The sequence below is a fragment of the Heterodontus francisci genome, chromosome 1 (assembly GCF_036365525.1).
Source record: "Heterodontus francisci isolate sHetFra1 chromosome 1, sHetFra1.hap1, whole genome shotgun sequence".
In the NCBI taxonomy this organism is placed as follows: Eukaryota; Metazoa; Chordata; class Chondrichthyes; order Heterodontiformes; family Heterodontidae; genus Heterodontus; species Heterodontus francisci.
In genome coordinates this window covers 223,210,382-223,236,131 of record NC_090371.1, presented here as the reverse complement: position 1 = coordinate 223,236,131, position 25,750 = coordinate 223,210,382, and the positions used below count along the sequence as shown (strand labels likewise).

General features: G+C 51.9%; 1 protein-coding gene across 1 annotated transcript in view; it reads left to right on the top strand.

Annotated features, from left to right (window-relative positions):
- Nucleotides 1-25,750, top strand: part of LOC137356024 (rap guanine nucleotide exchange factor 2-like) — a 206,706-nt gene that overhangs the window by 73,131 nt on the left and 107,825 nt on the right. The window contains exon 16 of the mRNA XM_068021775.1: nt 4,835-4,850. Within this exon, the coding sequence (XP_067877876.1) occupies nt 4,835-4,850 (16 nt within the window). The remainder of the gene's footprint in view (nt 1-4,834; nt 4,851-25,750) is intronic.

The following is a 25,750-nucleotide window of genomic DNA, read 5'->3' as shown; positions in this document are numbered from 1 at the left end:
GGTGGGGGTTGGGCAAGAGATAACAAAGGAGAAGGTGCAGATTGGACCAGGCCACATAGCTGACCAAAAGGTCACAGAGCAAAGGCACCCTACCTCCTGTAAGGACTCCATTCCATTCTCCCAGTTTCTCCGTCTCCGACGCATCTGCTCTGATGATGCTACCTTCCATGACGGTGCTTCTGATATGACCTCCTTTTTCCTCAACCGAGGATTTCCCCCCATTGTGGTTGACAGGGCCCTCAACCGTGTCCGACCCATTCCCCGCACCTCTACCCTCACCCCTTCCCCTCCCTCCCAGAACCGTGACAGGGTTCCCCTTGTCCTCACTTTTCATCCCACCAGCCTCCATATCCAAAGGATCATCCTCCGCCATTTTCGCCACCTCCAGCGTGATGCCACTACCAGTCGCATCTTCCCCTCCCTTCCCCTGTCAGCATTCCGAAGGGATCGTTCCCTCCGCGACACCCTGGTCCACTCCTCCATTACCCCCACCACCTCGTCCCCGTCCCAGGGCACCTTCCCTTGCAATCGCAGGAGGTGTAATACCTGCCCATTTACCTCCTCTCTCCTCACTGTCCCAGGCCCCAAACACTCCTTTCAGGTGAAGCAGCGATTTACTTGTACTTCTTTCAATGTAGTATACTGTATTCGCTGCTCACAGTGTGGTCTCCTCTACATTGGGGAGACCAAGCGCAGACTGGGTGACCGCTTTGCGGAACATCTCCGCTCAGTCCGCAAGCAGGACCCTGAGCTTCCGGTTGCTTGCCATTTCAACACTCCCCCCTGCTCTCATGCTCACATCTCTGTCCTGGTATTGCTGCAGTGTTCCAGTGAACATCAACGCAAGCTCGAGGAACAGCATCTCATCTACCGATTAGGCACACTACAGCCTGCCGGACTGAACATTGAGTTCAATAATTTCAGAGCATGACAGCCCCCCACTTTACTTTCATTTTTAGTCATTTTTAGTTATTTTTTCTTCCTTTTATTTTTTTTGCATTCCTTTTTACATTTTTTGCATTTATTTCATTTCATCTTAGTTTGTTCAGTTTGCTTACCCACTGTTTTTTTCAGGTTGTTTTTCTTCAGGTTTGCACTTGCTGATGTTCTATATTCAGTATATTCACACCTAATCTGTACAAATGCTTTGTCTTTCAAAACACCATTAACATATTGTTTGCCTTTGCTCTGTGACCTTTTGGTCAGCTATGTGGCCTGGTCCAATCTGCACCTTCTCCTTTGTTATCTCTTGCCCAACCCCCACCTCACTTGTTTATAATCTGTGACTTTTCTAATATTTGTCAGTTCCGAAGAAGGGTCACTGACCCGAAACGTTAACTCTGCTTCTCTTTCCACAGATGCTGCCAGACCTGCTGAGTGAATCCAGCATTTCTTGTTTTTGTTTCAGATTTCCAGCATCCGCAGTATTTTGCTTTTAAGATGGATACAGAACTGGCTCAGTCATCCAAGAGAGGATAGCAGTGGAAGGGTGCTTTTCTGAATGGAGGGATGTGACTAGTGGTGTTCCGCAGGGATCAGTGCTGGGACCTTTGCACTTTGTAGTATATATAAATGATTTGGAAGAAAATATAGCTGGTCTGATTAGTAAGTTTGCGGACGACACAAAGGTTGGTGGAGTTGCAGATAGTGATGAGGATTGTCAGAGGATACAGCAGGATATAGATCGGTTGGAGACTTGGGCGGAGAAATGACTGATGGAGTTTAATCTGGACAAATGTGAGGTAATGCATTTTGGAAGGTCTAATGCAGGTGGGAGGTATACAGTAAATGGCAGAACCCTTCGGAGTATTGACAGGCAAAGTGATCTGGGCGTGCAGGTCCACATGTCACTGAAAGTGGCAACGCAGTTGGATAAGGTAGTCAAGAAGGCATACGGCATGCTTGCCTTCATCGGTCGGGGCATAGAGTATAAAAATTGGCAAGTCATGCTGCAGAACCTTAGTTAGGCCACACTTAGAATATTGCGTGCAATTCTGGTCGCCACACTACCAGAAGGACGTGGAGGCTTTGGAGAGGGTAAAGGACAGGTTTACCAGGATGTTGCCTGGTCTGGAGGGCATTAGCTATGAGGAGAGGTTGGATAAACGTGGATTGTTTTCACTGGAACGACGGAGGTGGAGGGGCGACTTGATCGAGGTTTACAAAGTTATGAGCGGCATGGACAGAGTGGATAGTCAGAAGCTTTTTCCCAGAGTGGAAGAGTCAGTTACTAGGGGACATAGGTTTAAGGTGAGAGGGGCAAAGTTTAGAGGGGATGTGCGAGGCAAGTTCTTTACACAGAGGGTGGTGAGTGCCTGGAACTTGCTGCCAGGGGAGGTGCTGGAAGCAGCTACGATAGCGACGTTTAAGAGGCGTCTTGACAAATACATGAATAGGATGGGAATAGAGGGATATGGGCCCCGGAAGTGCAGAAGGTTTTAGTTTAGGCAGGCATCAAGATCGGCGCAGGCTTGGAGGGCCGATTGGCCTGTTCCTGTGCTGTACTGTTCTTTGTTCTTATATCCCTTTGTCGTCCCCTTAATGTCCTCTTCACAAATTACTTTCCTAACTATCTTTGTGTCATCAGCAAATTTAACAACCATACTTTCGGTCCCTTCATCTCAGTCATTTATATAAATTGTAAAAATGTTGAGGCCCCAGCACAGCTCCCTGTGGCACACCACTTGTTACATTTTGCCAAGCAGGAAATGACCCATTTATGCCTACTCCCTGTTTCCTGTTAGCTAGCCAATCTTTTATCCATGCCAATATGTTACCCTGTACACCATGAGCTTTTATTTTCTGCAATAAGCTTTGATGTGGCACATTATCAAATGCCTGAGATGTGTGGGATTTCACAGTCTGCAGCACATCAATGCACCAAGGTGGTGACTGATGCCCTGTTCAAGAGGGCCAGCGGATATAGGTGTTTTCACACCAAGCCGGACAATCAAACTGAGAGAGGCATTGGGTTCAGGGCCATTGCTGGATTCCTCTCAGGTGCAGGGTGTGATCGACTGCCACAGGCAGCCATTAAGGCTCCCACAGACCAGCCAGCAGCCTTCATCAACAGAAAGGGCTTCCACTTGCTCATTGTACTGCAACCACCACAGACAGATCCTTCAGGTGTGAGCACAGTTCCCGGGAAGCAGCCATGACACATATATACTTCAGCATTCCCAGGTGCCAAAGCTTTTCACTGCCCTCACACCCCTCACACACCTTCAGGGGTGGACACTGGGAGACATGGGCTACTCACTGAGGACATGGCTACTAATGACTTTGAAGAACCCATGCACGAATGCAGAGGAGAGGTACAACACCTGGCACAGGGCAACCTGAACCATCGAGCAGGCCATAGGGATTCTGAAGATGCGATTTAGGAGTCTTGATCAATCCAGTGGAGCCCTTCAATGTGCCTCAGCAAGGGTCTCACGTGTCATGGTGGTCTGCTGTGCACTGCACAACCTGACACTGCAGAGGGGGAAGCTTTTGACCAATGAGAATCTTGTGGATCGTGATGCCTCCTCCAATGATGAGGATGTGGAAGAGGGTGCTGACCACGCGATGCAACATGAAGGACCCCAGGGACCATGGACAAGGTGCAATGAGATATACACAAGGTAGGTTCAGGAAACACTAAATCACAAATGTTTCAAATCACCCTTACTACCTCTTAGATACCAATAAAGCCTTACCATTCTGCAGCCGTGCTGTCACCCATTTACTATTCCATCGCTGTGCGCCCAGTTGCTCATTGCACAGCGGCAAGACTGAGGTATTGAATTCACGCAGCATTGCCCCTCGCAACCAGCCCCTTGAGGGAGACGGGGTATAACTGAAGTCCAAAAGGGCAGCAAAAAATGAAAGATTTATCAGCAGTAGATTAATCCTTTATTTAATGCAACAGGAAACATGAGGCTCCACAGTTTGATCCTCTATTCACCCGTGTACCCCAGGTGCAGCTAGGTGCTCTTCTTAAATTTCTTACTCATGCTCCTATGTGGTGCTCCCCCTGCACTTTGCAGTTGAGTCGGAGGCAGGCTGTTGACCTTGCTGCCCTGTGGCTTGTGCTGACCTTGGTGGTCATCCTCTGGCTGCCTGAGGCCTCAAGGGCCCTGTCATGCTGAGGGGATCCTGCACAGGTGCAGGACCCTCCTCTGTTGTTGCGGCTACTGGAGGTGCTGGTGTCACTGGCAGAGGGGCTATGGAATTGACTGGGTGGTCATTCCCTCTCCACCAAATGCACCCTCTCATGTTGCCACATGCGAGATCCACAGAGAAAGGAAGTATGGAGTACTCACCTTGGTAGAATGAATAAGGTCATTGATGTGCTTGCAGCACTGGATCCAGGTTCTGGGGCTGACCGCACAGCTGCTGACCTCCTCTGTGATCTCCGTCCAGGCTTGGTTGGTGAGTCGTGCTGGTCTCCTTCTCTCCCTCCTGCGGAAGAGGACCTCTCCCCTTGCCCTTGCAGCCTGGAGAAGAGCCTGTCACCGCGGCATTGCTGAATCATGGGGTCAGCCTTGGTCTTCCTTTTGCCATTCTCGCTGCCGCTTTCCTGCCTTTTTTAAGATTTCCAGGCAGTCCCATTTTATTCAGTGCTGGCAGCCCTTTAAATATGACGCCAGCACCTGCCGCAGTGTGACCTCATGTTACCTCCACCGCCTCTCGGCCCGCCTCTGTTCCCTTATTGATTGGCCCCTGTGCCTCTCAACTGTTAATTGGCCGGCCACTGGAAGATCTCTTGTAGCCAGTCGATCCCCGCCCGAGCAGAAGAGGCTGCAGCTTCTGGTCCCGACGGTGGGACCTGCAGTCGAGCTGCAAAAATCAGCCCAATGCTTCCACTTGTGAAGGAGAAAAACTAGAGGCCATCAAGAAATCAAGTAGGTAACTCTGAAGAAACGTTGTTATCAGAGTGGTGAGAATGTGGAATGTGCGACCACAGGGTGTAGTTGAGGCAAATAGTAGAGATTCATTTAAGGGGAAGCTAGATCAGCATATGAGGGAAAAGGAGGAGGCATAAGTGGAGCAGAAACATCAGCATGGACTGGTTGGGCTGAATGGCCTGATTTTTTCTGTATATTCTATTTAATTCTATGCATTTTCTATTCATGACTGTAAGACCCATGGGCTCAAATTTGAATATTTTTTCTATTTTGCTTCCCCTATTGAGGACACTAACTCTTGCTATGTAGGATTCTGTGGGTGCAAAGACACTCAAATATTGGGGCCCAACTATTATACAGTAAGTACAATAACATTTACAAATTCATCAATTGGCATTGTGATCAAAGATTCAGGAATATGTCCAACCACAGCCATGGACACACCAGACACAACATAGCAAGTTCAATCCTTATTGTCGACTGGAGCTTGTAATGAGTTATAGTCAACGGCCAATCTTTTGACTGTAAATTCAGAACATTTTGCAGAATCAGTATTAGCTGCTAATAGTGTACACATGCTAAATGCACCTAACGTAGCTCCTAACACTTTGGTTATTTCCAAACATTAATTAATGAGATTGGAATAAGCAAGCTCCATTGTATTCATTATAATATCTCTTCTGTATTTGCTAAGCATGCAATAGACCAGGCTATGAATGCTGTACGGATGCTGGCTGGTTCCCATCAAATTGTTATCTGGTCTCACTCTCTTCTGCCAAATCTATCATTACTTCAAGATCATTCTGGAGAACAAAGATAACCCGCAGCTTCTTTTCTCCACTACCAACTCTCCCCTGTTCTTTCCACATCAACCTCTGACAACAGTTCAAGGAGTTCATGGACTTCCTTTCATTAAGCTTGAAGGTATATCACTAAGCTTGAGTCTGTACATTATCCTGTCTCTGCTCCTTCCACCAGTCCTCTTGCCCATCAGGCCTAAGATGGCCCATCTCACTAATTTCTATTCCATCATCCCTCATATCCTTTTCAAGCTCACCTGGTTCACGAGTCCCACATCCAATCTCTTGACTTCATTCTCATTAAACTGCTCATTAAACCCAATTTCCCTTCCTGATTTGAATGTTAGCTGACATTGTAAATGATTCTCTTTCCTCATGTTCTGATCCCTCCCTTTCAAAACCACTGTTATCACTCCCTCCTCAAAAAGCCACTGTTGATCCATCTGTCCCTGCAAACTACCACCCCATCTTTGACCTACCTTCTCTCTCCAACATCCTCGAACGTGTTGCCTCGCAATTCCTTGCCCATTTGTCCTGGAATTCCATGGTTGAATCTCTGCAATCAGGTTTCCACCCTGCCACAGTACCAAAACAACTCTAAAGAAAGTCACTAACAAGATCCTCTATAACTGTGCACTATCCTTCTTCACCTTCCTCGATCTTTCTGTGGTGTTTGACACAGTCGGCAACACCAGCTTCCTGCAATGCCTCTGCTTTGTTGTTCAGTTCAGTGAGGCTGCCATTGCCACCAAAGACAGATCAAATGATCATGCATCTCATCAGTATTTCTGGAAAAGTGTTGTGTGAAAAATGGTGCATTTCAATATAATTTGCAGTGTTTGAAATGCTTTGAGATGTTCAACTTCAGCCTTAAAAATGAGACTGCTCTTCTGTGCTTTGTAAAGTAGCAAAGACATGTCTCAATGAATGAGTCGGATTCCGGAAAGGTGAATAAAAGTAAGTTGTAAAATTGTCAAAAGTCCTTAAACAGATATACTTTTGACTGGAAAACTGCAAATGCTAATATAAAAACAGGAAGTGTGAATGCAAATTAACATTATGTTGTAAAATGTGCCTTCTTTGTGGATCTTAAAGCAGTTGTTAAAGGGTAGCTTTAGTTCAGAAATGTGCACCATTATTCATGCAGGAATGTAGCTTTGCTCTATGAAACTGTGGGGAAATGCCACATAACTCCTGGGAGACACAAGAATCATATTTATGCACATCATAGGCATTGGCTAAAGAGTGACATGACCGGCTCCTCTGAGTCGTGAAGTTAGATCCAAGTCCACGGCACCATGGGTGTCTCAGCTGCATCAGGGGGAGGAAGAAGAGTGGAAAAGCAATCTTGGTAGGGGGTTTTGATAATGAGGGAAACAGACAGGTGCTTCTGTGGCCATAGACGAAACTCCAGGATAGTATACTGCCTTCCCGGTGGCAGGATCAAGCAGTATCATAGAGGAAGAATGCCCAGTAGTCGTACAAATGGGCAGATATTTTCCAAATGCACTGGCATACCTAAGTTGTAAAAGGACACTGTGCATGTCTGCTCTGACTCAGTGTTTACCATGTGTCCCATGAAATGGAGCAAGCAACAAACACCAAGTATGGTGTCAACCCAAGATATCACAGAATCGCGGAATGACAGAATAATACAGTGCAGACGAGGCCCTTTGGCCCATCGAGTCTGCACCGATGCATTATAGACACCTGACCTGTCTACCTAATCCCATTTGCCAGCACTTGGCCCATAGCCTTGAATGTTATGACGTGCCAAGTGCTCATCCAGGTACTTTTTAAAGGATGTGAGGCAACCCGCCTCTACCACCCTCCCAGGCAGTGCATTCCAGACCGTCACCACCCTCTGGGTAAAAAAGTTCTTCCTCAAATTCCCCTTAAACCTCCCGCCCCTCACCTTAAATTTGTGACCCCTCGTAACTGTCCCTTCAACTAACGGGAACAGCTGCTCCCTATCCACCCTGTCCATGCCCCTCATAATCTTGTACACCTCAATCAAGTCACCCCTCAGTATTTTCTGCTCCAGCGAAAATAACCCAAGCCTATCCAACCTCTCTTCATAGCTTAAATGTTCCATCCCAGGCAACATCCTGGTTAATCGCCTCTGCACCCCCTCCAATGCAATCACATCCTTCCTATAATGTGGCGACCAGAATTGCACACAGTACTCCAGCTGTGGCCTTGTCAAAGTTCTGTACTACTCCAACATGACCTCCCTGCTTTTGTAATCTATGCCTCAATTGATAAAGGCAAGTGTCCCATATGCCTTTTTCACCACCCTATTAACCTGCCCTTCTGCCTTCAGAGATCTATGGACAAACACGCCAAGGTCCCTTTGTTCCTCAGAACTTCCCAGTGTCAGGCCATTCATTGAATACTTCCGTGTCACATTACTCCTTCCAAAGAGTATCACCTCACACTTTTCAGCGTTAAATTCCATCTGCCACTTTTCTGCCCATTTGACCATCCCGTCTATATCTTCCTGTAACTCAAGACACTCCACCTCACTGTTAACCACTCGGCCAATCTTTGTGTCATCCGCGAACTTACTGATCCTACCCCCCACATAGTCATATTTGTCGTTTATATAAATGACAAACAATAGGGGACCCAGCACAGATCCCTGTGGAACGCCACTGGACACTGGCTTCCAGTCACTAAAACAGCTGTCTGTCATCACTCTCTGTCTCCTACAGCTAAGCCAATTTTGAATCCACCTTCTCAAGTTACCCTGTATCCCATGTGCATTTGCTTTCTTGATAAGTCTCCCATGTGGGACCTTGTCAAAGGCTTTGCTGAAATCCATGTAAACTACATCAACTGCACTACCCTCATCTACACACCTGGTCACATGCTCAAAAAATTCAATCAAATTTGTTAGGCATGACCTCCCTCTGACAAAGCCGGGTGCTGTTTGTTCACAGACTCACTTAACCTGGCTGCTGCCCTGGGAATTTTGGCAATGCACATCTTCCTTCAGGTGCTTTATTTCAACAGCCATCACTTTTTAATCTACATGCAGAACAGGGCTGCCAATAACCAGTTCCAGTGCTTGCAAACAGGGTGTATTGGGGAGTCAGCTAACATGTGACCCTGATTCTTTATAAGGAGAAAGTTCAGGCCTGGAGATAATAACAGGAGTTGGGAGAGGTAGGTTCTGAGACCTCCCTCAAGTTCATTGCTCGTATCATCCTTTACTTTTCATTCTTTTACCTTATTCACGCCCTCCATCATACAAATACGCACTACAGAATAATATTTTGGGGGATTCTCAAATGTGACTCACAATGTGACCAGGTACATAGACTCTGAGCATCACAGGTGCTCCTGCCTTGCATTGTGATATATTCTATTAGATGCTTAGAAAGTCTGGTTCCCTGCAATGTCCAGCTGTATTACAAGTGCTGGACAGGGCATTAGCAGCCCATTTATAAAAGAAACACAGTTTTGCATTTTTATAGCATCTTGTTCCATCTGTCAGCATCTAATAGACCATTAATTACTTTTTAAATCATTCTTAAGCAGGTAACGTAGCAGCTTCTTTGCTCATATCAAGATCCCACAAACAGCACAGGACAATAGCCGGAATTTTATGTTGGGTGGGAGACCCCACCCACCGGCCGAAAAGTCCGTGGCGAGCCCACCTCCACCTGGCCTGGGGAGCCACACCGGGATTATTCACTCCCAAGACCCTCAATTGGCCTTTTGTGGGACTTCCATCTCTTTGAGGCAGGAGGTCCTGCCTCATGGAGCTGCCGGCCAATCAGCAGGCTGGCAGCTCTTAGACTGAGCGGTGCCACTGGGAGCAGTGGCTGGCACTGCTGGGACTACACCCGGCCAATGGAAGCGAGAGGAAGGATGGCCCCGGAACTAAGGTAGGTTTTTGGGCTCTCTCTGTGGACAACTGCCTGGGCCCTGGCAAGGCAAGGAGGGTCATTTAACAGTGGGGTGGGGTGGGGTGGGGGGGGTGGGTGAAAGTGCTGTTCAGTGGGAGAAGTTGGGCCGTGGGATGCCCTCCAAGCGGCACCGGCAAGAAGGCTGTCAGCAGCGGCAGGAGGCAGCGCTTAAGTGGCAGATAATTGACCTCTTAAGGGCCTTGATTGGCCCGGGGCGGGTAGGCTGTTTCTTGATGCCGCCACCCCGCGTAAAATTGCATCAGGGCTGGGAAGGCGTCGGGAGCGGCCCCCACCCCCGGACTCCCACTGAATTCTACATCCCCCCCACCCCGCCACTGGTCCGTTCGTTGGATGGCTGTAAAATTCCAGCCAATCTATCAGTTAATTCAGTTTTTGGTGTCTTAATGAAAGGAGGAATATTGGGCAGAACCTCCTGCATTTCTTCAAACAACGTTATGAGATCTTTAATATTCTCTTGAAGCAAAGAAAAGGTTCCATTTGGATTCATATAAATTTCTAAAATTGACCATCAGGAAAAGGCCAGCTGGTCCATCAAGCCTGCCCCACATCACATGATGGCTGGAGCATCGTGAGAAAACATGTCCCACCCCCAGCCTCAAATCACCACCTCCCTCCACCATGTAATGTCCTGAGAAAGATGAAAAAGCCAGGACTAAAAAGGGAAAAGTTCTTTTGGAAAATCCCTCTCTGATCCCCTCAGGTGATCAGAGCCAGCCCAGGAGATCACATCGATCAAGTGATATCTAGAAAGACACTTATCTCTGTATGATGTCATTTCTGACTCAGTCCAGAACCAGGCCAGCTCCCTCTTGAAGGTAGACAGAGAGTCAGCATCCAACACATCAACCAGCAATGTATTCCAGAGGCTCATTACTCTCAGGGGAAAGAAGAACTGCCGATCATCCAGTCTATTCCTATTGTTATGACCAGGTGAGAAAGATGTCGAGGGGTCTTTTATTGTCTTCACCTGGTCTGATTGTAACAGGGTTTAATTTTAAACATACTGTGTTTTGAGCTCCCCCTTTGTGAATCCTTGTTCGTCGCTTTCCAATTATAAGGCTAAGAAATGAGAACACCAGGTTTTCTTTAGATTTAAAGTGAAATTTATTAAACCTTAAACTTAAACTCTAATATAGTTAACACCTACGGATATACAACGTGCCTATGCTAGCATGCACACGTGATACACACATGCAGATAGGGACAGAAAAGAGAAGAAAAATAAAATGGAGAGGTATGAGGCAGTCTCTAAAAAGGGATTTCTCGTTACTTTTTTCTGTGTTTCCAGCTCGCCATAAAGTCCTTGATTGTACACAGCTCTTACTTTTTGTTGGGGCCCAGTATTCTTCTTAAACCTTGTTCACTATAGGAGAATCTTCTCTCTTGGGGTTCATACGTCTTCAATGGTTTCCGAAGCTGGTGAGAGCAAGATGAGAGCAGACAGGAGAAAGGTCTTCTCAGTCCAGGAGAAAACAGCCTTCGGATTTCTTTCCCTGTTGGAAGTTCAAATTCAAAAAAACAGTCAGTCATGTGACTAAAACTGATCTGACCACTTCTTCTGTGCATTGGGGAAGCAATGACTGGTTACCCTTGTTCCAACACTGTCTGCTACTATGCAAATGTCTTTCCAGTCAGGGGCTTGCAATTTTAAGTTGTAATGTTCAGGTGGCAAAATAATGTGTGCCTCAGTCTTGGCAGGTTTGAGCCTTGCCTGACACGATATTTACATAGTTTAAAATCATGTCACTCAATGATTCCCAATCTGTTAAACTGGGCTAATCGATCAATCGATATGCTATCCAGTTGTTTAATTAGTTTATAGCGCACAGTCAGGTCACTGCTATGTTTATACTGCCCGAGATGGATGGAGTACTGCATTGAAATATCTGCCTAGATTATGTACTTCGCCCCTGGAACCACAACCTTCTGACTCTGAGGCAAGTAACATGATAGCTTGAAGTTACCTTTTGATATCCTAGCATAATTGGTGAACTGGGAGAACAAGATATTGTTAAGAGAGAGCAAGTATGTGGTTTATGCGGGATAGTCATGTCTGATGAATTAGCTGGATGACTTTGAGGAGGTTCTAGGTCTGGTGGATGAGAATGAGGCAGTGGATTCTGTCTACCTAAAGATGAGGGAGGAATTTGAACCTGTTCCACATAACAGACTGATTCAGTCGGTCTGTGCCCATGGGACAGATGGCAATGTATTGGCTGAATTGATGCACGACTAAGAAGCAGCAAAAGGTGTGGAATCTGGTTGCCAATGTAATTCAACAGTGTTTGGTATTGGGGGGAATCTGTGTTTATATTTTTTATAAATCACTAAGAAAGGGAATTTGTCTTAATTTGCAAATCCAAACTGGATTGGCCAATAGTGCTGACCAATCTACCATCATAAGGATTATGTCCAGGTTTGATCAGTAGGTAGCAAGATGGCAGTGAAATCTGTATTATATTGTTAGTGTGCTTTTAGAATTAAATGAGGATAGTAGACTTTGGGTCAAAGTAACAGGAATTTATTTGTAGGGGTCTTATCTCTAAGTTATCTACATGAACACTGAGCAACAGGAGATTCAGTCTTGTAACATCACATCCTGTGATGATGCTTAATGTCTATATGCATAATCTACCCAGCAACAGCTTATGTACCTTATGCGACAGAATTTGCTGAAAAAATAATGGCATGTGAATGGGGCAAGCTGTTATTAATGTGAAAATCAGCCAGCAAGTTATGGTGAGGAAGGGATACCCCATGAGTTGTGAATTGCCACAAGTTGCTGGATGATTTGTGCATTCTACGGTTGGCTTCATGAAAACGACAGCTCGCTCTTAACCCACCTGACTGTTTTCAAGAAGTTGATGCATTTGCACATTAATTGCAGATTAAACTCACCAGTGAGTAATTACTAATTAAATACCCTTTTAATGATTGTTAATGACTGACAATCAACCACTTTGTTCAGAAAGTGTACAATTAAAACTGTGTAGTCTCATTCATTCAGGTTGTGAATTGTTACTAGAGATCTAAAAAAATGTCATTTTTTTACTTAATTTTCTTTCTATCTCTTTTTGCTCTTACGTAATCCGAGCTTTCTTTCCCTCTCTTTATTCCTCTTTCTGTACCTGATTTGACATTGAATTCACCCACTCTATTTAACCCACTTTCTCAGTCCCTCCTCTGTTTATTTTTCAATCCTTTAATCTCATTGGTTCAGGAAATACACTGTTAGTCCCAGTGTTCACCAAGTTCCCAGATGCCCTGTTACCCTTGCTGCTCATTATCAGCTTGCACCTCCAACAAGGTCATGGTCAAAAATATTTTGAGCTGAAGGGTGCAGGAACAAGTCTCGCTATCAGGGCAGAAGGTGAGATGTCCGTTGCAGTAAATACTGGGCCACAGATTATTAGACAGGAGCAGTATGAGTCTGATTCCTGCACTGAGTTGAAAGGAAATGTTGTCTGTCCTGGAACTTTATTCTTTGGAAAGAAGTAAAAAGAGATGAATCTTGATTAAAAAAATCTTTAAAATTTTCACAAGTATGGAGCATTGAAATTCAGAAAAGGATCCAAGGAAAATAAGAAACTTAGACAACTCTTACTCAGTAAAAGGGTGACAGAATTGTGGAACAGATTACCAGTGTTGCAGGTGGAGCAAAAAAAACCAGGAAGTTTATAAATGGGATGCTGGGCTATCAGTTCCAGAACCACAATAAGAATATAAGAGCAAAAAAAATAGGAGCAGGTGTGGACCATACGGCCCCTCGAGCCTGCTCCGCCATTTAATACTATCATAGCTGATCCTCGGCCTTAACTCCGCTTTCCCACTCACTCCCCATATCCTCGATTCCCTGTGAGACCAAAAATCTGTCTATCTCAGCCTTAAATATATTCAATGATGGAACATGAACAACCCTCTGGGGTAGAGAACTCCAAAGATTCACAACCCTTTGAGTGAAGAAATTTCTCCTCATCTCAGTCCCCTGTGCTCCACTCCCCTGTGCACCTCCCTCCTGTGCACCTCTATCCTGTGCACCTCTATTCTGTGCACCTTAGTCCTGTGCACCTCACTCATGCACAGGTCCCTCATCTGCACCACTCCCCTGTGCACCTCCCTCCTGTGCACCTGCCTCCTGTGCACCTGCCTCCTGTGAACATCCCTCTTGTGCAAATCCCTCCTGTGCACCTCACTCCTGTGCACCTCACTCCCGTGCACCTCACTCCCGTGCACCTCACTCCCGTGCACCACTCTCCTATGGACCACTCTCCTAGGCACCACTCTCCTATGCACCACTCTCCTATGCACCACTCTCCTGTTCACATCCCTCCTGTGCACCTCCCTCCTGCGCAACTGCCTCCTGTGCATGTCTCTCCTGTGCACCTCACTCCTGCACAGGTCCCTCCTCTGCACCACTCCACTGTGCACCTCTCTCCTGTGAACCTCCCTGTGCAACTCAGTCCAATGCAACACAATCCTGTGCACCACTCTCCTGATCATCTCCCTCCTGTGCACCTGCCTCCTATGAACATCCCTCCTGTGCACATCACTTCTGTGCACCTCCCTCCTGTGAACAGCCCTCTTGTGCACATCTCTTCTGTGCACCTCCGACCTGTGCACCTCCCTGTGCATCTTAGTCGTATGCGCCACTATCCTGTGCATCTCCCTGCAGTGCATATCCCTCCTGTGCACCTCTGTGCTGTGCAACTCTCTCCTGTGCAGCTGGCTCCTGTACACCTCCCTCCTGTGCACCTACGTCCTGTGCCCTCCTGTGCATCTCAGTCCTGTGCACCTCACTCCTGCACAGGACCCTCCTCTGCACCACTCCCCTGTGCACATCCCTACTGTTCACCTCCCTGCTATGGACCTCTATTCTGTGCCCCTCCGTCCTCTGCACCTCCCTCCTCTGCACCTCCCTCCTCTGCATCTCCCTCCTCTGCACCTCCCTCCTCTGCACTTCTCTCTTCTGCACTTCTCTCTTCTGCACTTCTCTCTTCTGCACCTCCCTCCTGTGCACGTCTATTCTGTGCAACACCCTGCTGGGAACCTCCCTCCTGTGCACCTCCCTCCTGTGCACCTCTCTCCTGTGACACTCCCTCCTGTGACACTCCCTCCTGTGACACTCCCTCCTGTGCACCTCTCCCCTGTGCACCACCATCCCTTACTCCTCTCCCGTCAGCGCACCTCCCGTCAGCGCACCTCCCGTCTGCGCACCTCCCGTCCGCGCACCTCTCTCCTGCGCACCTCTCTCCTGCGCACCTCTCTGCTGTGCACCTCCCTCCTGTCCACCTCTCTCCTCTGCACGTCTCATCTGTGCACCTGTCTCCTGTGAAGATCCCTCCTGTGCACCTCTATTCCGTGCCACTCCCTCCTGTGCACATCTCTTTTGTGCACCTCCATCCTGTGCACCTCCCTCCTGCGCACCTCCCTCCTGTGCACCTCTCTTCTGTGCAGCTCCCTCCTGTGTACCTGTCTCCTGTATTCCTCCCTCCTGTATTCCTCCCTCCTGTGCAGAACTCTCATGTGCACCTCTCTCCTGTGACATTCCTCCTGTGCACTTTCCTCCTGTGTACATCTATTCTATTCAACTCCCTGCTGGGCACCTCCCTACTATGCACCTATCTCCTGTGCACTACCCTCCCTTACTCCTCTCCCCTGTGCACCTCCCTCCTGTGCACCTCCCTCCTGTGCACCTCCCTCCTGTATACCTCACCCTGTGCACTTCCCTCTTGTGCACCTCCATCCTGTGCAGCGCCCTACTGTGCACCTCCATCCTGTTCACCTCTCTCCTGTGCACCTCCCTCCCTTTCACCTCACTCCTGTGCACCTCACTCCTGTGCACTTCTCTCTTGTTCACCTCCGTCCTGTTCACCTCTCTCCCGTGCACCTCACTCCCGTGCACCTCACTCCCGTGCACCACTCTCCTGTGCACCACTCTCCTGTGAAGATCCCTCCTGTGCACCTCTATTCTGTGCCACTCCCTCCTGTGTACATCTTTTTTGTGCACCTCCCTCCTGTGCACCTCACTCCTGTGCACCTCCCAACTCTTCACCTCTCTTCTGTGCAGCTGCCTCCTGTGTACCTGTCTCCTGTATTCCTCCCTCCTGTGCAGAACTCTCATGTGCACCTCTCTCCTGTGCACCTCTCTGCTGTGACATTCCTCCTGTGCACTTTCCTCCTGTGTACATCTATTCTATTCAACTCCCTGCTGGGCACCTCCCTACTGTGCACCACTCTCCTGTGCACCACCCTCCCTTACTCCTCTCCCCTGTGAACCTCCATCCTGTGCAGCGCCATACTGTGCACCTCCGTCCTGTTCACCACTGTTCTGTGCACATCTCTCCTGTGCACCTCTCTCCTGTGCACCTCTCTCCTGTGCACCTGCATCCTGTGCACCTCTCTCCTGTGCACCTGCATCCTGTGCACCTGCATCCTGTGCACCTACATCTTGTGCACCTCCCTCCTGTGCACCTCCCTCCTGTGCACCTCCCTCCTGTGCACCTCACTCCTGTGCACATCTCTCCTGTGCACATCTCTCCTGTGCACCTGCATCCTGTGCACCTGCATCCTTTGAACCACCCTCCTGTGCACCTCTCCCCTGTGCACCTCTCCCCTGTGCACCTCTCCCCTGTGCACCTCCCCCCTGTAAACTTTCCTCCTGTGCACCTCTCTGCTGTGCACCTCTCTCCTGTGCACCTCTCTTCTGTGCAGCTCCCTCCTGTGTACCTGTCTCCTGTATTCCTCCCTCCTGTATTCCTCCCTCCTGTGCAGAACTCTCATGTGCACCTCTCTCCTGTGACATTCCTCCTGTGCACTTTCCTCCTGTGTACATCTATTCTATTCAACTCCCTGCTGGGCACCTCCCTACTATGCACCTATCTCCTGTGCACTACCCTCCCTTACTCCTCTCCCCTGTGCACCTCCCTCCTGTGCACCTCCCTCCTGTGCACCTCCCTCCTGTATACCTCACCCTGTGCACTTCCCTCTTGTGCACCTCCATCCTGTGCAGCGCCCTACTGTGCACCTCCATCCTGTTCACCTCTCTCCTGTGCACCTCCCTCCCTTTCACCTCACTCCTGTGCACCTCACTCCTGTGCACTTCTCTCTTGTTCACCTCCGTCCTGTTCACCTCTCTCCCGTGCACCTCACTCCCGTGCACCTCACTCCCGTGCACCTCACTCCTGTGCACCACTCTCCTGTGCACCACTCTCCTGTGAAGATCCCTCCTGTGCACCTCTATTCTGTGCCACTCCCTCCTGTGTACATCTTTTTTGTGCACCTCCCTCCTGTGCACCTCACTCCTGTGCACCTCCCAACTCTTCACCTCTCTTCTGTGCAGCTGCCTCCTGTGTACCTGTCTCCTGTATTCCTCCCTCCTGTGCAGAACTCTCATGTGCACCTCTCTCCTGTGCACCTCTCTGCTGTGACATTCCTCCTGTGCACTTTCCTCCTGTGTACATCTATTCTATTCAACTCCCTGCTGGGCACCTCCCTACTGTGCACCACTCTCCTGTGCACCACCCTCCCTTACTCCTCTCCCCTGTGAACCTCCATCCTGTGCAGCGCCATACTGTGCACCTCCGTCCTGTTCACCACTGTTCTGTGCACATCTCTCCTGTGCACCTCTCTCCTGTGCACCTCTCTCCTGTGCACCTGCATCCTGTGCACCTCTCTCCTGTGCACCTGCATCCTGTGCACCTGCATCCTGTGCACCTACATCTTGTGCACCTCCCTCCTGTGCACCTCCCTCCTGTGCACCTCCCTCCTGTGCACCTCACTCCTGTGCACATCTCTCCTGTGCACATCTCTCCTGTGCACCTGCATCCTGTGCACCTGCATCCTGTGCACCTGCATCCTTTGAACCACCCTCCTGTGCACCTCTCCCCTGTGCACCTCTCCCCTGTGCACCTCCCCCCTGTAAACTTTCCTCCTGTGCACCTCTCTGCTGTGCACCTCCCTCCTGTCCACCTCTCTCCTCTGCACCTGTCTCCTGTGTTCCTCTCTCCTGCGCAGAACTCTCCTCTGCAGAACTCTCCTGTGCACCTCTCTGCTGTGCACCTTCCTCCTGTGCACCTTCCTCCTGTGCACCTTCCTCCTGTGTACCTTCCTCCTGTGCCCCTCTCTCCTGTGCCCCTCTCTCCTGTGCCCCTCTCTCCTGTGCCCCTCTCTCCTGTGCCCCTCTCTCCTGTGAACCTCTCTCCTGTGAACCTCTCTCCTGTGAACCTCTCTCCTGTGAACCTCTCTCCTGTGCACCTCCCTCCTGTGCACCTCTCCCCTGTGCACCACCCTCCCTTACTCCTCTCCCCTGTGCACCTCCCTCCTGTGCACATCCCTTCTGTGTACCTCACTCCTGTATACCTCACCCTGTGCACTACTCTCTCCTGTGCACTACTCTCTCGTGTGCACTACTCTCTCGTGTGCACTACTCTCTCGTGTGCCCCTCCATCCTCTGCAGCTCTCTGCTGTGCCCCTCTCTGCTGTGCACCTCTCTGCTGTCCACCTCTCTGCTGTCCACCTCTCTGCTGTCCACCTCTCTGCTCTGCATGTCTCATGTGTGCACCTGTCTCCTGTGAAGATCCCTCCTGTGTACATCTATTCTGTGAACCTCACTCCTGTGAATGTCCCTCCTGTGCACGTCCCAACTCTTCACCTGTCTCCTGTGCTCCTCCCTCCTGTGCTCCTCCTTCCTGTGTTGCTCCCTCCTGTGTTGCTCCCTCTTGTGCAGAACTCTCCTGTGCAGAACTCTCCTGTGCACCTCTCTCCTGTGCACCTCTCTCCTGTGCACCTCTCTCCTGTGCACCTCTCTCCTGTGCACCTCTCTCCTGTGCACCTCTCTCCTGTGCACCTCTCTCCAGTGCCCCTCCCTCCTGTGCCCCTCCCTCCTGTATTCCTCTTACCCTTACTCCTCTCCCCTGTGCACCTCCCTCCTGTGCACATCCCTTCTGTGTACCTCACTCCTGTATCCCTCACCCTGCGCACTACTCTCTCCTGTGCACAACATCTCTCCTGTGCACCTTCCTCCTGTGCCCCTCTCTCCTGTGCCCCTCTCTCCTGTGAACCTCCCTCCTGTGAACCTCTCTCCTGTGAACCTCTCTCCTGTGAACCTCTCTCCTGTGCACCTCTCTCCTGTGCACCTCTCTCCTGTGCACCTCCGTCCTGTGCACCTCCGTCCTGTGCACCTCCCTCCAGTGCGTCTCACTCCTGTGCCCCTCCCTCCTGTGCACCTCCCTCCTGTGCACCGCCCTCCTGTGCACCTCTCCCCTGTGCACCTCTCCCCTGTGCACCACCCTCCCTTACTCCTCTCCCCGGTGCACCTCCCTCCTGTCAAGCTCCCTCCTGTGCACCTCCCTCCTGTATACCTCACCCTGTGCACTTCTCTCTTGTGCACCTCCATCCTGTGCAGCGCCCTACTGTGCACCTCCGTCCTGTTCACCTCTGTTCTGTGCACCTCTCTCCTGTGCACCTCCCTCCCTTACACCTCACCCCTGTGCACATCTCTCCTGTGGACCTCTCTCCTGTGCACCTCTCTCCTGTGCACCTCTCTCCTGTGCACCTCTCTCCTGTGCACCTGCATCCTGTGCACCTCCCTCCTGTGCTCCCTCCTGTGCACCTCCCTACTGTGGACCTCTCTCCTGTGCACCTCTCTCCTGTGCACCTCTCTCCTGTGCACCTACATCCTTTGAACCACTCTCCTGTGCACCTCCCTCCTGTGCACCTCCCACCTGTGCACCTCCCACCTGTGCACCTCCCGCCTGTGCACCTCTCCCCTGTGCTCCTCTCCCCTGTGCTCCTCTCCCCTGTGCTCCTCTCCCCTGTGCACCTCCCCCCTGTACACCTCCCCACTGTAAACTTCCCCCCTGTGCACTTCTCCCCGTGCCCCTCCATCCTCTGCAACTCTCTGCTGTGCCCCTCTCTGCTGTGCCCCTCTCTGCTGTGCCCCCCCTCCTCCTGTGCACCTCTCTGCTGTTCACCTCTCTGCTGTTCACCTCCCTCCTGTCCACCTCCCTCCTGTCCACCTCCCTCCTGTCCGCCTCCCTCCTGTCCGCCTCCCTCCTGTCCGCCTCCCTCCTGTCCGCCTCCCTCCTGTCCGCCTCCCTCCTGTCCACCTGTCTCCAGTGAAAGTCCCTCCTGTGCACCTCCCAATTCTTCACCTGTCTCCTGTGTTACTCTCTCCTGTGCTCCTCTCTCCTGTGCACCACTCTCCTGTGCACCACTCTCCTGTGCACCACTCTCCTGTGCACCACTCTCCTGTGCACCTCCCTCCGTTACACCTCACTCCTGTGCACCTCACTCCTGTGCACCTCACTCCTGTGCACCTCACTCCTGTCCACCTCTCTCCTGTGCAACTACATCCTGTGCACCTACATCCTTTGCACCACTCTCCTGTGCACCACTCTCCTGTGCACCACTCTCCTGTTCACCACTCTCCTGTGAAGATCCCTCCTGTGCACCTCCCTCCTGTGCAACACTCCCCTGTGCATCTTCCTCCTGTGCAACGCACTTCTGTGCACCTCACCCCTGTGGAATTCTCCCCTGTGCATCTCTCAACTCTGCACCTCCCTCCTGTGCATCTCTCTCCTGTGCACCTCTCCGCTTTGCATCTCTCTCTTGTGCACCTCCCTCTGTGCACTTTCCTCCTGTGCACCTCTCAACTGTGCACCTCCCTCCTCGGCACCACTCGCCTGTGCAGCTCCTTCCTGTGCACCTCTCACCTTTGCACATTCCTCCTGTGCACTTCTCTCCTATACACATCCCTCCTGTGCATCACTCTCCTGTGCACCACTGTCCTGTGCACCACCCTCCTGTGCACCACTCTCCTGTGCACCACCCTCCTGTGCACCTCCCTCCTGTGCACCTCTCTCCTGTGCACAATCCTCCTGTGCACTTCTCTCCTATACACATCGCTCCTATACACATCCCTCCTGTGCACCACTCTCCTGTGCACCACTCTCCTGTGCACCTGCCTCCTGTGCACCACTCTCCTGTGCACCACTCCCCTGTGCACCACTCTCCTGTGCACCACCCTCCTGTGCATCATTCTCCTGTGCACCTCCCTCCTGTGCACCTCCCTCCTGTGCACATCCCTCCTGTGCACCACTCTCCTGTGCACCACTCTCCTGTGCACCTGCCTCCTGTGCACCACTCTCCTGTGCACCACTCTCCTGTGCACCACTCTCCTGTGCACCACTCCCCTGTGCACCACTCTCCTGTGCACCACCCTCCTGTGCATCATTCGCCTGTGCACCTCCCTCCTGTGCACCTCCCACCTGTGCACCTCTCTCCTGTGCACCTCTCTCCTGTGCACATTCCTCCTGTTGACTTCTCTCCTTTTCACATCCCTCCTATACACATCCCTCCTGTGCACCACTCGCCTGTGCACCACTCTCCTGTGCACCACTCTCCTGTGCACCACTCTCCTGTGCACCTCCCTCCTGTGCACCACTCTCCTGTGCACCACTCTCCTGTGCACCTCCCTCCTGTGCATCACTCTCCTGTGCATCACTTTCCTGTGCACCACTCTCCTGTGCAGCACTCTCCTGTGCACCTCCCTCCTGTGTACCTTCCTCCTGTGCACCTCTCTCCTGTGCACCTCTCTCCTGTGCACCTTTCTCCTGTGAAGCTCCCTCCTGTGTACCTCTCTCCTGTGCACCTTCCTCCTGTGCACATCCCTCCTGTGCATCTCCCTCCTGTGCACCTCCCTCCTGTGCACCTCCCTCCTGTGCACCTCCTTCCTGTGCACCTCCTTCCTGTGCACCTCTCTCCTGTGCACCTCTCTCCTGTGCACCTCTCTCCTGTGCACCTTTCTCCTGTGAAGCTCCCTCCTGTGCACCTCCCTCCTGTGCACCTCCCTCCTGTGCACCTCCCTCCTGTGCACCTCCCTCATTGTGCACCTTCCTCCTGTGCACCTCTCCTGTGCACCTCTCTCCTGTGCACCTCTCTCCTGTGCACCTTTCTCCTGTGAAGCTCCCTCCTGTGTACCTCTCTCCTGTGCACCTCTCTCCTGTGCACCTTTCTCCTGTGAAGCTCTCTCCTGTGCACCTCTCTCCTGTGCACCTCCTTCCTGTGCACCTTTCTCCTGTGAAGCTCCCTCCTGTGTACCTCTCTCCTGTGCACCTCCCTCCTGTGCACCTCCCTCCTGTGCACCTCCCTCATTGTGCACCTTCCTCCTGTGCACCTCTCCTGTGCACCTCTCTCCTGTGCACCTCTCTCCTGTGCACCTTTCTCCTGTGAAGCTCCCTCCTGTGTACCTCTCTCCTGTGCACCTTCCTCCTGTGCACATCCCTCCTGTGCATCTCCCTCCTGTGCACCTCCCTCCTGTGCACATCCCTCCTGTGCACCTCTCTCCTGTGCAATTTTCTCCTGTGAAGCTCCCTCCTGTGCACCTCTCTCCTGTGCGCCTCCCTCCTGTGCGCCTCCCTCCTGTGCAACTCTCTCCTGTGCAACCCCCTCCTGTGCACCTCCCTCCTGAGCACCTCCCCCTGTGTACCTTCCTCCTGTGCAACGCACTTCTGTGCACCTCACTCCTGTGGAATTCCCCCATTGTGCATCTCTCCACTGTGCACCTCCCTTCTGTGCATCTCTCTCCTGTGCACCTGTCCGCTTTGCATCTCTCTCTTGTGCACCTCCCTCTGTGCACTTGCCTCCTGTGCACCTCTCTTCTGTGCACCTCCCTCCTCGGCACCACTCGCCTGTGCAGCTCCTTCCTGTGCACCTCTCTCCTTTGCACATTCCTGCTGTGCACTTCTCTCCTATACACATCCCTCCTATACACATCCCTCCTGTGCACCACTCTCCTGTGCATCACTCTCCTGTGCAGCACTCTCCTGTGCATCATTCTCCTTGCATCATTCCCCTGTGCACCTCCCTCCCGTGCACCCCCCTCCTGTGCACCCCCCTCCTGTGCACCCCCTCCTGTGCACCTCCCTCCTGTGCAACACTCCCCTGTGCATCTTCCTCCTGTGCAACGCACTTCTGTGCACCTCACCCCTGTGGAATTCTCCCCTGTTCATCTCTCAACTGTGCACCTCCCTCCTGTGCATCTCTCTCCTGTGCACCTCTCCGCTTTGCATCTCTCTCTTGTGCACCTCCCTCTGTGCACTTTCCTCCTGTGCAACTCCGTCCTGTGCACCTCTCTTCTGTGCACCTCCCTCCTCGGCACCACTCGCCTGTGCACCTCTCTCCTTTGCACATTCCTCCTGTGCACTTCTCTGCGATACACATCCCTCCTACATACATCCCTGCTATCCACATCCCTCCTATACACATCCCTCCTGGGCACCACTCTCCTGTGCATCATTCTCCTGTGCTTCATTCTCCTGTGCACCTCCCTCCTGTGCACCTCTCTCCTTTGTACCTCTCTCCTTTGCACCTCTCTCCTGTGCATCACCCTGCTGTGCACCTGAGTCCTATGCACCACGCCCCTGTGTACCTCTCCCCTGCGTACCTCTCCCCTGCGTACCACTCCCCGGCGTACCTCTCCCCTGCGTACCTCTCCCCTGCGTATCTCTCCCCTGCGCACCTCTCCCCTGCGCACCTCGCTCCTGTGGACTTCTCTCCTGTGCACCTCACTCCTGTTCACCTCCCACCTGGGCACTTCTATTTTGTGCACCTCCCTCCTGTGCACCTCAGTCTTGTGCACCACTCTCTTGTGCACCTTTCTCCTGTGCACCTCCCCTGTGTGCACCTCCCTCGTGTGTACCTCTCCCCTGTTCCCCCCTCCCCAGTGCACCTCTCTCCTGTGCACATTCCCCCTGTGCACTTCTCCCCTAAACACATCCCTCCTATACACATCCCTCCTGTGCACCACTCTCCTGTGCACCACTCTCCTGTGCATCACTCTCCTGTGCACCACTCTCCTGTGCACCACTCTCCTGTGCACCACTCTCCTGTGCACCACTCTCCTGTGCACCACTCTCCTGTGCACCGCGCTCCTGTGCACCGCCCTCCTGTGCAACTCCCTCCGGTGCACCTCCCTCCTGTGAACCTCCATCCTGAGCACCTCCCTCCTGTGCACATCTCTCCTGTGCACCTCTCTCCTGTGCACCTCTCTCCTGTGCACCTCTCTCCTGTGCACCTCCCTGCTGTGCACCTCCATCCTGTGTACCTCCCCCCTGTGCACCACTCCCCTGTGCATCGCACTTCTGTGCACCTCGCACCTGTGGAATTCTCCCCTGTGCATCTCTCAACTGTGCACCTCCCTCCTGTGCATCTCTCTCCTGTGCACCTCTCCGCTTTGCATCTCTCTCTTGTGCACCTCCCTCTGTGCACTTTCCTCCTGTGCAACTCCGTCCTGTGCACCTCTCTTCTGTGCACCTCCCTCCTCGGCACCACTCGCCTGTGCAGCTCCTTCCTGTGCACCTCTCTCCTTTGCACATTCCTCCTGTGCACTTCTCTCCTGTGCTCCACTCTCCTGTGCACCACTCTCCTGTGCACCACCCTCCTGTGCATCATTCTGCTGAGCACCTCCCTCCTGTGCACCTCTCTCCTGTGCACATTCCTCCTGTGCACCTCCCTCCTGTGCACCTCCCTCCTGTGCACCACTCCCCTGTGCACCTTCCTCCTGTGCAACGCACTTCTGTGCACCTCACCCCTGTGGAATTCTCCCCTGTGCATCTCTCAACTGTGCACCTCACTCCTGTGCATCCCTCTCCTGTGCACCTCTCCGCTTTGCATCTCTCTCTTGTGCACCTCCCTCTGTGCACTTTCCTCCTGCGCACCTCTCAACTGTGCACCTCTCAACTGTGCACCTCCCTCCTCGGCACCACTCGCCTGTGCAGCTCCTTCCTGTGCACCTCTCTCCTTTGCACATTCCTCCTGTGCACTTCTCTACTATACACATTCCTCCTGTGCACCACTCTCCTGTGCACCACTGTCCTGTGCACCACTCTCCTGTGCACCACTCTCCTGTGCACCACCCTCCTGTGCACCACCCTCCTGTGCACCTCCCTCCTGTGCACCTCCCTCCTGTGCACCTCTCTCCTGTGCACAATCCTCCTATGCACTTCTCTCCTATACACATCGCTCCTATACACATCCCTCCTGTGCACCACTCTCCTGTGCACCACTCTCCTGTGCACCACTCTCCTGTGCACCTGCCTCCTGTGCACCACTCTCCTGTGCACCACTCCCCTGTGCACCACTCTCCTGTGCAACACCCTCCTGTGCATCATTCTCCTGTGCACCTCCCTCCTGTGCACCTCCCTCCTGTGCACATCCCTCCTGTGCACCACTCTCCTGTGCACCACTCTCCTGTGCACCTGCCTCCTGTGCACCACTCTCCTGTGCACCACTCCCCTGTGCACCACCCTCCTGTGCATCATTCGCCTCTGCACCTCCCTCCTGTGCACCTCCCTCCTGTGCACCTCCCACCTGTGCACCTCTCTCCTGTGCACCTCTCTCCTGTGCACATTCCTCCTGTTGACTTCTCTCCTATACACACCCCTCCTATACACATCCCTCCTGTGCACCACTCTCCTGTGCACCACTCTCCTGTGCACCACTCTCCTGTGCACCTCCCTCCTGTGCACCACTCTCCTGTGCACCACTCTCCTGTGCACCACTCTCCTGTGCATCACTCTCCTGTGCACCACTCTCCTGTGCACCACTCTCCTGTGCACCTCCCTCCTGTGTACCTTCCTCCTGTGCACCTCTCTCCTGTGCACCTCTCTCCTGTGCACCTCTCTCCTGTGCACCTTTCTCCTGTGAAGCTCCCTCCTGTGTACCTCTCTCCTGTGCACCTTCCTCCTGTGCACCTCCCTCCTATACACATCCCTCCTGTGCACCACTCTCCTGTGCATCACTCTCCTGTGCAACACTCCCCTGTGCATCTTCCTCTTGTGCAAGCACTTCTGTGCACCTCACCCCTGTGGAATTCTCCCCTGTTCATCTCTCAACTGTGCACCTCCCTCCTGTGCATCTCTCTCCTGTGCACCTCTCCGCTTTGCATCTCTCTCTTGTGCACCTCCCTCTGTGCACTTTCCTCCTGTGCAACTCCATCCTGTGCACCTCTCTTCTGTGCACCTCCCTCCTCGGCACCACTCGCCTGTGCAGCTCCTTCCTGTGCACCTCTCTCCTTTGCACATTCCTCCTGTGCACTTCTCTGCGATACACATCCCTCCTACATACA